The sequence below is a fragment of the Hordeum vulgare genome, chromosome 2H (genome assembly GCF_904849725.1).
Source record: "Hordeum vulgare subsp. vulgare chromosome 2H, MorexV3_pseudomolecules_assembly, whole genome shotgun sequence".
NCBI classification, from domain to species: domain Eukaryota; kingdom Viridiplantae; phylum Streptophyta; class Magnoliopsida; order Poales; family Poaceae; genus Hordeum; species Hordeum vulgare.
Window position 1 is genome coordinate 557,119,450 of NC_058519.1, and position 13,870 is coordinate 557,133,319.

Below are 13,870 nucleotides of genomic sequence, written 5' to 3' on the forward strand. Positions count from 1 at the left end.
GGGAGTAGTTCTTCTGGGTGTGAAGCTGAATGCCCCTTGGCTTCAGCTTCTTTTCTCCTTCTTGTGTTTTAACTTCTTTTCTCCGGCTGATACCTCCAGCAGTCTTGTACAGTTTTTCCCTCTAATATATTGAAAAGGCAGAGCTCCTGTTGTTCCGGTCCAAAAGAAACATATGCGTCCCTGTGAATAAAACAACATTACTTTACCTTAGCCTATGGATTGGCCTACTCTATTTACTCGAAAATCATAGGTCCTATGTTATTACTTTCGCGGTGAACAATAAATCCAATATGATGTTAAACAATGCACATACAGAAGGGTGTAAATCAATTAGATGAACATGGGCCACTCGTCTTAGTTCAGTAGGGTGTGCCTGAGTTTCTTGTGTTTATATGCAAGGACATAGGAGTACAAGATGTATTGTTGCCACGTTTACCAAAACAGAAGCATGTGAAAGCTAGCTATAGCCTACATGCATCCTCTTATCAGCATTTTAAATGGTGCAGAGCAGGCCTACTGACCTAAAATGAAATGCTTCTAACGCCTAGGAAAGCAACATAACAGCCAAAAGGAAATCCTTATAATGCCTAGGATCAAAATAAACCGAGGAATAAGCAAAGGATTATCATATGCCCAATTAATCTGCATCTTTGCAAAGCCTTCACCTACTTTTCCCCATGGAGATCCAGAATCCAAGGAATCAAGCAGCATCCACATGTACGATGAAATACTTTCTCCTCAACACCAAAATGTCATCGTTGTTGGCTAGAGGAGGAGAGAATGGCGGCGCGCTGAAGAAGGCATCTGAGCGGCCTGACACCCTTCATGTATGCACAACGTGAGGAACCTCAATGAAAAATCAAGGAATAAGCTTATATCAGATCACATCCATGGTTCTTGAAGTAAGGTTCCACATGATCGATCAAGGGTTTTTATTTTGGGAATTTTCTAGGCTATATCTGTCCAAAGGAGACAACAATTCACAACTCAAGCTAGTATATAGAAATCAGGGTGATTTGCATTGACATCCACAGTTGAGATATAGGCAGAGATGAATCAATTATGCTTCTATTGTTGGTCAAAAAAAATTATGCTTCTATTGCAACCAAAAACAAGGCCATGGTATTTATTTTTTAGTAACTTGAGCTATGAGGGAGAAAAGCACAATCTTGGGCATCAGGAATACCATTATACCCGTGAACAAAGTAACAAACTTATTGGTATGATAAAAAAGAACCAAACGGCAGGACAATCCAAATCATGATTCGAACATGCAGTAGAACATATCTTGCGTGATTTTTTCTGCCTTTTCGTAGCCCCAATTCCCCTGCCTGATATCTAGCCCATCTCTTCGTGCCTCCTGCAGTTTGGTCAGAGAAGGTTACGATGTGAGCTCAGAAAAAGGGCTAATACTATGCTTTGATCAATCATGCTAAGAGCATCTCCAATAGTTGCCCTATTTTATGGCACCAAAAAGGCGTTGGAAAACAAAAATCGGCACCAAAGCTGCTTTTCTTTTTAGCACGAGCAAGTGTCGTCTCTAACAGCTGCCCTATAATAGGGCACCAAAAAAGTTAGTTCTCCTTCACCCACCATAGTCGTCGCCCCAAGCGCGGCTCGGAGCGTGTGCTGCCGACCACCCGTCTTGATGCCGACGACCATGACTACGGTGTGCACATGTCCCGATATGTCGGGTAGCTCAACTGCACACAACAACAGACAACCGAACTACAGTGATTGCTGGTCTTGGTGGTCCAAGCTGATGCAATCGACGGCAATGAAATCAATTTGCCATAGTTCAGATAAATTGAACAAATGGGCTTCTGAATGTCAATCTTTCGGGCTCAAGATAACCTGAACTTGCCTCGTCGATGTTTGTCTGAACAATCAACATCTGAATGTCAATCTTTCGGGCTCAAGATACATCTGAATTTCTACCTGAATTTGAACTATGGGTGAGTGCACGCGCAGCAGCTTAATTATTTCTATCTTAATTTGAGAAAAATCTGAATGTCGAACTTTATGGGCGAGTGCACGCGCAGCACGAGCAAGCCGGGCACCGTCCGCGCCGTCGTGTACTGCTCGCCATCTAGACGCCGACGAACACCAGCCTGCAGCTCCCGCTCTTGCTCTCCACCTGCAGCTCACGGGACGAGGACTTTTCGTCTCCTGGACGCATGCGTCGACGCCGGCGATGGTGCCCGGGAGCGAGCGCGGTGGTGATAGCTTCTGGTGGAGACGCTGCAGATCGACAATGATAGTCATCCCAAATACCGTGTACGCTGACGTTGCCGCGAGCGTGAAAGGAGCCAACTCGCTATGTACACCGCTCGCCGCCCACGACGTCGCTCGCCCGTCGCCCCGCGCCATGTAGGCAACCGTTGCCGCGAACGCCGGACGAACCTCGACGCGACCCTGTGTCGGTTGTCCATGCTGGCCCAAATCTCCGGCCGCTTCACGTGCTGATGAGCGCAGGAGCTAGGACGCGACAGTGCGAGGTCGGACGTGGTCGACGTCGCTACACTCGCAGACGACAAAATGTATAGATGTGCATCTGTTAAAAACTAAATCACTCCTACAGTTCCAAATTGCCCATAGTAATGCACAAGCTCTAACCCGGATACTCTTTGCCAACTGACCACTAACTCCCTGTACCCACGTCCCAAACAACGAATTGACACTAGTGGGTGGGGTGATATTAAAGGCAATGTGTAGAACGCCATAAGATTTTAGCCATCGAACATTGGAAAAAGAGGTGCTTGATAGTTTCCTTGTTGTCACAAAAGTTGCATCGCTGGCTACCCTTCCATTTTCGTTTAGCCAAGTTGTCTTTCGTTAGGATAACACCTTTGTGAACGAACCACATAAAGATCTTTATCCTCAACGGAACTTTGACCTCCCACACATGCTTGGATCTTGATATGTATCCTGAATCAATAAGATGAAGGTACATAGATTTTACCGAAAAGGATCCATCCTTAGTTAGCTTCCAACGAATAGTGTCAGGCCGATCCGACAATTGTATTTGCATTAATCTCCTAACTAAGTGTAGCCATCTGGTCCATCTTACACCAATCAAAGATCTACGAAACCTGATACTAAGAGGCGTGTTGCTCAAGACTGCCGCAACCGACGCTTGTCTGCGTTGGACAATATTGTATAGATGTGGATATTCCAGCGCTAGAGGCACATCCCCTAACCATGTATCCTCCCAGAATCTAGTTGATTCACCATTAGAAATGACAAACCTAGTCTGGTTAAAAAAACACGTTCTTACACCGCATCAATCCTTTCCAAAATGGAGAATCATTGGGTTTAACGGTGACCTGAGCTAAGGTCTTATGTTGCAAGTACTTATTCCGTAGAATTTGCACCCACATGCCTTCGGTTTCTACCGAAATTCTAAACAGCCATTTACTTAGCAAGCAAATGTTTTTAACCTCTAAATTCTCCACCCCTAAACCACCTTTATCTCTAGGTCTGCAAATTATGTCCCATTTAGTAAGCCTATACTTTGTTTTCACTTCATCACTTTGCCAAAAGAAACGTCACCGATAGAAATCTAACCTCTTCCTTACCCCTTTAGGTAACTCGAAGAAGGATAATAGGAACATCGGCATACTGGTTAATACTGAATTAACAAGTACTGGACGTCCTCCATACGATAGAAGCTTGCCCTTCCAACAGCTTAGCTTCTTTTCGAATCGGTCTTCGATGCATTTCCACTCCTTGTTTGTCAGTTTCCGGTGATGAATAGGCACCCCCAGATAAGTCTGCGGAAAAGTCCCACACTCACACCCAAACAGTTGGTTGTAAGTATGATGTTCCTCCATTGCCCTTACAAAACAAAATATTTCACTTTTGTTAAAGTTAATCTTTAACCCAGACAACTGTTCAAACAAGCATAAGATAAGTTTCATATTTCGGGCCTTCTCTAAATTATGCTCCATGAAGATAATTGTATCATCGGCATATTGTAAGATTGAGACACCCCCATCCACTAGATGCGGTACAAGTCCTCCTACCAGATCATTGTCACTAGCCCTCCTAATCATCAAGGCCAACATGTCTGCAACAATGTTGAAAAGAATCGGCGACATAGGATCCCCTTGTCGTAGACCCTTCAGTGTCTGAAAGAAATGACTGACGTCATCATTCACTTTGATCCTGACACTGCCTCTTTTAGTGAAACAGTCGATATGCTTCCGCCATAACTGGTCAAACCCCTTCATATGTAGAGTTTGTTGCAAGAAAGACCATTTTACTTTATCATATGCCTTTTCGAAATCAACCTTGAAGATAACCCCATCTAGTTTCTTCGAGTGAATTTCATGTAATGTTTCATGCAGAACAACTACCCCTTCCAGGATATTCCGACCAGGCATAAACGCCGTCTGCGTGGCCTGCACCACCGAGTGAGCTACCTGAGCCAGCCGATTAGTACCCACCTTTGTGAATATCTTAAAGCTAACATTGAGTAGACATATAGGTCGAAATTGCTCAATACGTGTTGCTCCTTCTTTCTTTGGTAACAACCTAATGGTACCGAAATTGAGATGAAAGAGTTTTAATCTTCCACTATATAGGTCATGAAACATTGGCATTAGATCATCCTTAATAATAAACCAGCATTTCTTATAAAACTCCGCCGGAAAGCCATCCGGGCCAGGAGCTTTGCCATTTTTCATTTGTGAAATCGCCTCAAGCACCTCTTTCTCCGTGAACGGAGCGGATAATACCTCGTTATCGGCGTCTCCGATTTGAGATATATCCGCCACCATCCCTTCATCCATAGTGATAGAAGAGATATCGGAATCTCCAAATAGTTGTCTGTAGTAATTTGTAATGTACAATTTCAAGTTCTCGTGCCCAACTATAGTGCCCTCATCCTGTTCTAGCTGCACGATCCGTTTCTTTCTGTGCTTGCCATTCGCAACCAAATGGAAGAACTTCGTATTGTTATCCCCATGGACAATTGTACGTACTTTAGCTCGAAGGGCCCACTTCATTTCCTCTTCTCGAAGGAGTAGCCGAACTCTCTGTTCGGCTTCATCCTTTGATGCCCGTTCATTTGCATCCAACGCACATATTTCCGCTTTGCGATCAAGATCATCAATATACTTTAAGAGTCTATCCTGCTCATCTTTGTATATCCCAAATTGATGCTTTGCCCATCCCCGTAAGAACTGTCGAAGATGCCTAATCTTGTTTTGCCATCTTTCAACATTCGTCCTCCCTCCGCATCCTACCTTCCATTCTCTAGCAAGCATGTCCATGAATCCCTCTCTCAGGAACCAACTGGATTCGAATGAAAAATTGTTTTTGTTACCCGAACGGATTGCCTCCCCGGAATCCAGAAGCAATGGTGTATGATCAGAGAGTGCCCGATTAAGTGCACAAACAGAGACTAATGGGAACTTCTGTTCCCACTCCGTACTCGTGAGTACTCTATCTAACTTTTCGAAAGTTTGTTCTTGTAGAGAATTGGCCCAGGTATACTTTCTTCCTGAAAGTTCAATGTCCCTGAGATCCAGACTTTCAATAATAGTGTTAAACATAAATGGACATCTGCCATCAAACCTATCATTGTTTTTTTCGTCTGACCGTCGAATAATGTTAAAGTCCCCCCCTACCAATAGAGGTAACGTGTCATCGCACATCCGGACTAAATCTGCTAGGAAATCTGGTTTGAGCTCTGTCTGGGCCGCCCCATACACCCCTACTAGAGCCCATAGAAAGCCATCACTTTTGGAGCGCAGCCTATACTTAACTGCAAACTCCCCCACCACCACTTCACGTACCTGAAGTGACTCACATCGCACCCCAAGTAAGATCCCACCGGATCTTCCTCTTGGGGGAAGACAGTGCCAGTCAAAATCCACTCCAGTGGATAAGTTTTTCAGGAACTGTGGTGTGAAAGTATCGCGACCAGTTTCCATTAGCGCAATAAAATCTAACTTATACTCTACCGTAGCTTCCGCAAAAAATCTAATTTTAGCCAAGTCTCTCAGACCTCTGCTATTCCAAAAGATCCCTCTCATCTTTCATCATAGAATTTTTTAGCAGTCCTAAAACGTGCACTCCTACGCACTGCCGAAACCGGATACACCTTCCGCTTCCAAGCGCGTTTAGGCTTTTCGCTGCCAAGCCCTAGGTCCATATAACCCGGTTGACAGTCTTCCTTCTGTTTAGGTATGCACTCGATAGCACAGTCATGAACAAGGTGAACATCTCCCTTCGCTGGAGCTAGATCCTCACATAGAGAATTCAACTCCCCTAACGCAGAAATTTCAGAATTATTCAAAGGTTTTGTGGATGCTAAATTCCTGACGATGTCCAAGGCCCTATCTACTTCTAGATCAAGCAGATCATTAATTGATTTGGCGACCTCTTTACCCGTGCTCCCCAGCGACACCCCCACCGAAGTAGCATTATCGATAATCTCTTGAGGCAAAAAATGTAGAATAGAATGGGCCTTGTTAATAGACATACCTGTGGAAGCTTCGAATTCTCTCATCTTTGCCACACGCTTAGCCCGTCCCATCTGCAGGTCGTCTGCGTCCGGTTGCTCCTGAATCCTCTGACTAGACCTCATGCCCGACGTCATCGGATTAGCTATGCCGCCATACGCGATAACTTTTTCCGCAGAAAATGAGTCCATACTGCACTGTTCTGAAAAATGTCGGGCCGGTCCCTCCAACCCGAGCTCCGCTGGAGAAAGACTACGCTGCACTGGCTCGCCCTGCGCCTGCAGTCCCACAAGTGCCGCAGGAGAGGAGATGGAGTCTTGTTCTGACGAAAGCCCATCAGCTCCATCCAAACTGAACTCTGCTGGAGACGTGATGTGCTGTGCTGGCTCTCCCTGCGTCTGCACTCGCACTAGTTCCGCAGAACGTGAGATGATGCCTTGATCTGCAGAAGTCTGAACTTGTATCTCCAATCCTAGCTCCACCGGAGAAAAGCTGCGCAAGCGGTATTTCCTGTGCCTGCACTCCCTCGAGCGCCCTGGGAACCTCCTGTGCGCGCCCCACATCAGTAGTTGCACACGTCTGCACCATAAGCCCGTCCGTTGCATGCACCACCGGTGGTTCGTCTACCCCCGTATCATTGACCGGATTCATCCCACCCGACCCAAACTTGAGGCGGGACATATCAACCTCAGCCCCTTGTTGCACAACGCCATAGTCGACCCCTTGCTGCTGTTCTGCAACCTCCATCTCCATATCCAAAAGTTGCACGTCGTGCTGGCCCGGTTTACCATCCTGCCTCTTGGCATTGTCAAGATATGCCGAAAGCGATACAGGTGATAGTAACTCTATAGCTTTAGGAAGTGCACACTGGGTGGGTACTTTCCCTAATTCCTGCGCGTCGTGATTGCCCGCCAGTGATGACCGAAACAACCCCATCTTAGGCGTAGCCAGCATGGGCTCAAAGGAACCAAACTTCAGTTGAGACGTCGGAGGTAGTGAGGATGGCGTACCCCCTACCGCCTTACCCGCCTTGGAGATGGCCGGCTGCTGCTTAGACGATTCGAGAAGGTCATCCTTCTCCTCAGATTCCTTAGCTCTCGTATCATCATCTTTGTCCATCATATCAACATCTCCATTAGCTACCGAATCCTTAAAAAGATCCGGACTTTCTATCTCCAAAAACAAGGTGTATCTCGCCCCCTCGAAGGTCCACATAACCTCATTCGGCACGAGCTGAATATCGACGACATTGACTAACATCCTCGGCACTCCTTTAGCTCTAGTGAAAATCATATCTACCTTCTTTGTCTTGCCAATAAGCGACCCAAGACTCCAAGTAATGAGATAATCATTTAATGCCTTCGATGGAACTCCCGCAAAACGGACCCAAATCTGAGGAAGCGGAATACCTTTAGGCTCTTCGGTCTTCCATGCGTCAAACTCCAGTACACAACTCGTGCTTGGAACGCGACACATACCAAATTTGAGCAGACGAGCGAGGTCCTCCTTGGTGGGAAAGACCACTTTGAAAACATTATCTGCAATCAAGACAGGTTCCCACCTAAAAGTTGCTGACACAAGCTCTCGAAGCTGTTGTACGATCTGATCACATGTCATAGATCCTCTCACAACAGTAACTGTACCTACATATGCTGTATCTGCCATGTGTGCCTTAGATGCCTCAGATGGAGACTCGAAAAACATAAGTTCTGGACAGCACACTCCGTAAATCCTTACCACCGGCATAGGACCAACCGAGAGTGGGCACGCAGCTGTCCCGTGTTTACGCTTAAGACATAGATCACATAAATCTGCCTTCCATTCTGACACAAAATGCCCCGCCTCACTACATCTATAACAAGTCATCTTCTCCTTCTTCCGTGCCCACTTTGTCGGACGCTCTCCCCCATCAGCCTTACCGACAATCTCGGCTTTGTCTACCACAGTTTTATCAGCCGCTAAGACTGGAGCAGCCCCCTGGTCCTTAGAAACTTCCAAGGGAGCGATGTCCGGTGCCACCGCTGTAGGAGTAAGCGGAGGTCTTGGGCGCCTCCCGCCCCCTCTCGCCGTCCAGTTGGGGCGATAAGCTCCCCTCCTAGGATTGGGCCCTGCCACCCCCTGGAAAAAGTTTCCCGGAGGTCCTGAGTATCCACGTCCAGCATCGCCATTGCCTGGCCAAAACTGACCGCGATCACCTCCCGCCAACGAGGATCCCCTGAAGTTGCCATCTGCATCCGCACCATCGTCCCCCCGGCGCCCTCGAGCCTGGCCTTTGTGCCCCTCCGGCTTGCCATGCGGCTGTGCACCCGGGCCAGGCAGCGTCGCTGCGATGCCAGGTTGCGTCGGCCTAGAATTCGGCCCTGAGGAAGCTGCCGGCTGCTGTGATGGTTTGGACTGTTGTCCTCTGCCCGCCATGGAGTCGGACGACTCCGGAAGAGACGGGATTCTCGTCGCCCGACCGGACCCTAACCGCGGAAACCCTGGCCGCGCTGGTCCCTTATAGCGTGGTGGCGGCTCGACATCACCCACCGTAGAACATAGGGTCTCCCCGACAGGAAGCTTTAGGAAAACACCATCAGGGTTTTCTGCCGTTCGGGCCTCATACCCGAACATCGGCAGGCCCAAGTCTTTCGACAATTCTAATGGCCCACTGGCCAACAGTTTGGCGTTCAAAACAGGCGCATCAGTTTCCGAAATAGACGGCAGTGACGCCGGCGCCTGCCTATCCCGAGCCATCAGCAACCGCGATTTCCTGCTGTTCCTCGTTTTTACCAGCTTCCAATCCGGAGCAAAGAAATCCGCTAAGTTGATCTGATGCGAAGGTACCTTAGGAACAGGACCGATCCATGGTCGCATCCCCTCCTTCGGCTTGGGAGCTTTCCTCGATGGGCGCAAGTCAAGTACATGGCGTCTATAGCCAGGCGAATAGCAATTCGCCATAGCTTCTACCTCCTGTCTATGGATATGATGATCTGATCGGGTAATGTTTACGTGATCCTCGTCAACGATGACCTCATCGTCATCCCCCTGATCAGCAAGCGCCCAGAACCGGCCACCACAGCGCACCGGAGTAGACGTTAAATCACATACCTCGGGGAGTCCATTGTCGACGCGAAGCTCCTCCCACACATTCCCAACCAGCACCTGTACACCATCGACCTCCAAGTCGTCTCCCACCTTAGGAACTTGATTAACCTGCAAATAAGTGCCAGCCAAAATATCATCATCTTCGTCACGAATCGTAACCCAGCGCGAGGGTAAATGCAACACTATTGATCAAAAGCGCTGCTGACGAGACCCAGAGGAGACATCCTCGAACGCCGCCGCCCACTTCCGATGCGCTGAGGTCCCGTCGAGATGCGCCTTGGCATCACAACAGTTAGATCGGATCAGGCCGTCGGAATGGGTGGCAATCCTAGCTCTCCCGATCGCCACCCCGATCTCTCCTCCGCAATCAGCAACATCGAGATCCTGGGAGTCCTGAACTCTCGGAAGCCAGGCCCCCACTGGAGACGTGGTGGCCGCCGGCGAGCCAACGCCCTTTTCGCCCGCTCGTATTTGGTTGTAGCCCTCGCCATCGCCGGAGGCGCCGTCTCCGCCCCTGGCCCCGCCGCGGTCCGGGTCGCGGCACGGCCTCATCCCCGACGGCGATATTCTCATGCGAGGGTACTTGTGCTCTGCTTTAACACATGTACTGTAGTAGCTTAGGTAGTATGGCCACCGTGACTTTTTTTTCTATGTTAGAGGATCCCACTCCGTGTAACTCTCGATCGTTCTGGAAGGGGGAGACAGCTAAAATTGAAACAGCCAGAAAAATGCCGCCCTTTCTGGACGCTCGCTTCAGCAAATCCGCGACTATTTGTCGACCGCAGACGTCATATAGTATTGGGCTTAAACAAACCAACAGTATAAACATTTCTGATAATAAAAAAATTACATCGCAATCCATAAGGGTGATCCCCTTGTTCGTTTTGAACTGGCCGATGATCCACCACCACATGTCTCTCCATTGTCGGATCTAGCATGTTATTGTTGGTCGTGGACTGGAAGTTATCAAGGCCACGATCCTAGCCGATCTGTGCCCTAGATACAAACTTACAAAGATAGAAGACTCACAAATCTGAGAGCAAGACCTAGAGTATTTCTAAAGACGTCGCGCGGGCATCAAAAGGCGCACCGACATGACGAAAATGAAGCCAGACTGGAGGACCAAATTATAGAGCGAACTCTTTTGTTCTTCGCTCTTTGTTTAGGTGTATTTTGTAAAGTAGATTAAAAAGTTTCGGATATTGAATTTGACTCTAGGGAGCACATGCTCCTGCGTGTCAAAAATGGATTTTACAAATGTCTTTTTATTTTTCAAAAAAATAGATGTGTTCGTTGTCACACCTAAATGGTACATGCAAATTTGTAGGTGAAAGACTTAAGCATTTTGACATGTGAAAGAAAAAAACAAGTCAAATGCCAAATGTTTCCTTCAAATATTACACATAATTTTGCTTTTTCACCAATGAAGCACCAAGTCAAATGCCAAATGTTTCCTCCAAATGTTACACATAATTTTGTTTTTTCACCAATGAAGCACCGATATCCCATATGACATGAAAATTGACAAGCACACTCACCACACTAATAAGAACATTTGTAAAAAAATATATTTATTATTTACTTTAATTTTACTATTCATTAGGAAGCATATGCTCCACAGAGCTAAAAGTCCGCGTCCAAAATGTTCCTTCTTTTGTCTTCCCACCAAGGACAGTGATGATCCTTTATACAAGACCAAGACGTATAAAAAGCAAGGATCACATGCCAACTTTTTATTTCACAGACCCAACCTAGATTTCGATTTTCTAGCACCAACACATTGGCCATGCTCCAAGTCCCGACCATCGGCGAATACCTAACCTTTATCTTATGTTGTTTTTCACTACAACGATATGGTGAATATCCAGAAGGCGCCACGCCGGTGTCACCGAACATGAGGGGTTCAGTAAAACAAAAAACATTATAGAGAAAAAAAAAATATTATTGAAAACGACGATGTTTCTTGTTCTGATGAAACTTTGAGGAGGGCACAACTTATTGCATTAGGCATACATGAGATGGTAGCCAGTCCACAGTTTTAGACACGAAGACATGCATTCCGGCCGGGCCGACAGCGTTGCACGCAGGCTAGTGCTGCTTCCCGTGCGCCTGCCTCCTCTCGTCGGCGATGAACTCGAACAGGCTACCGTCGAAGCAGCGGCGGATAGCCTCTCTGGGAAGGTTCCCCTCCTCGTCCTTGGCGAGCATGTACAGCAGTATCCACTCCGCCTTGCTCGCCACCCTGAATCAAACAACACACATGGATTTATCATTCAAGCAAATACATTTCTATTGTTTCTCCCGATCGAGAGAATGCAGCAAAAAATAATCATGCCAATGGTCCAACATTAGGCTGGCCATAATTAATGGGGTATCTTAACCAGTATCATGCACTTAAAATAGCAAACAAGTTGTGTCGCAAAAAATCAAAAAAGAGAAAGAGTTAAAGTAACATAGGAAGATACCTTATCATGTTAAATGATATGCTACTTTGTGTTATGCATGACAATAAATATGATCATACATGATAATGCTTTATGATAGTATGCACTATAAAGATAGTATCATATATTAATATGATATACTCTCTCCGTATCAAAATAAATGTCGCTAGCTTAGTACTCTCTCCGTTCCTAAATATAAGTCTTTCTAGAGGTTCAACTGATGAACTACATACGGATGTATATAGACATACTTTAGAGTATAGATTCATTCATTTTACTTTGTATGTAGGCATCCAATGAAATATCTTAAAAGACTTATATTTAGGTACGGAGGAAGTATAAAATTTATACTATCTTAGTTATAAATTTGCGACATTTATTTTAAGACGGAGGGAGTATATGCTATTAGTATATGATACTTCCCCGCTGTAAATAGGCTTATCAAATGAAATCAGCTTTGCGAGTGGTCACCATCCAAATGGGTCGTTCGCCTGCCGCTGGTCGTCGGTCATCGTCCAAATCTCCCGGAATGTGAGCTTGTCCGGCGACGAGCGGGCGTTCTTGCTGAATATGTTCTCGAAATTCACCGGCATGTACCTAAAAAAGCATTCACGATCGCACGTATATAAATATTTATGCCGGTCAGTAACTAGCTAGCAGATCGCGAGACGTTCTGAACAAGAAAGGATCTGATCGGTTACCTTCCCTCGGTGTCGTAAGTCGCGGTGTCGCTGCCATGCTTGGCCCTGTGGATGTTGTCGATGTAGAATGGGAAGAGGAGAGACGGTACCCAGCTCTGCGTCCGGAGCCATGAAACATGAGATGAAAACTTCACTCTGCTCTATACGATCTACAACTCTCCCTGCTCTATCTCTATGTGTCCTCGAGATAATTTTGACATATATTTTTTGGACTTACGGGCAGAGTTGTGTAGCTGAGAGTAGCATGTATGATTATGACGATGACGAAGGACACGATCATGTTGAAGCCCAGCGCCCTCAGCCCTGAAACCAGTGCGGGGTTACCAACAACGAACACTTTCACCGGCTGCTCCATCCAACACGCTAATCCGTGCAGGGAAATTAAATTTTACTGACTGACGTAACTGAAAGCTCACCTTGGTAAGTTTCCCATGGGTAGATGACGCCGTCGCCATCCATGTCGAAGAAGGCGACGTGCTGCTGCAGCACGCTCCTGTGGCGGTGCTCGTGCCCGCCCTCCTTGCTCCCTTGAGGATGGTACACGTCCGGCGCCACCAGAGCTCGAGCCAGGTCTGCATGCATGTTACAGGTCAGATTTCACCGGCGGCGCAGCAGGGAATTAGAATCGAAGAAGAAGAAGCAAGTGGGATTGATTGGGAACTCACATGGCTTTGGGATGTACTTCTCCAGGTCGGACCGGACCGGCCGCTGGGCCGTCACCGGCGCCGCCTCCGCAACCGACGTCAGCTCTTCTTCCGTCGCCGCCCTAGTTGCATCCTCCCCCGCCATGACGCCCGGTCGCTGTGTCTGTACGTTACGGAGGCCGGGATCACCGGTGTGGGTGAGTAGATTCGCAAGCGTTGTGCTCTTGTTATACGGGGCAAGGGCGGTGCCGGTGGCTCCCGTGTACGCACGTAGTGTATATGGCTACGCAGCCGGCCCGGGAAGCGATGAGGGTGCTGACTCGTCCGTCATGTGCCGCTCGCTGGCCAAATGTACGTGGTGGCTTTCGTCGTGGCACCCGTTCACGACGCACGCACGTCACGCTCGTCCGGCGGTGTGGTGTCCCTGCGTGCGCGCACATAGTTTGCGGTCCATCTTCTTCTCGGCATGGGAGCGTTAGGCGGCACCGTTTGGTTTGGCCCGTTTGGTTAGGTGTCACAGGCAT

At 47.5% G+C, this 13,870-nt stretch overlaps 1 protein-coding gene across 1 annotated transcript; it reads right to left on the reverse strand.

Annotated features, from left to right (window-relative positions):
* Positions 1-11,498: 11,498 nt before the first annotated feature.
* Positions 11,499-13,650, reverse strand: LOC123430522 (peroxygenase 1-like). The gene is made up of 6 exons (XM_045114389.1): positions 13,368-13,650; positions 13,119-13,274; positions 12,920-13,005; positions 12,703-12,797; positions 12,473-12,598; positions 11,499-11,799 (listed from the first exon to the last, which is right to left on the reverse strand). Exons 1-6 carry the CDS (start codon positions 13,489-13,491, stop codon positions 11,646-11,648), a joined length of 741 nt encoding a protein of 246 aa, XP_044970324.1. The 5' UTR covers positions 13,492-13,650; the 3' UTR covers positions 11,499-11,645.
* Positions 13,651-13,870: the final 220 nt, after the last annotated feature.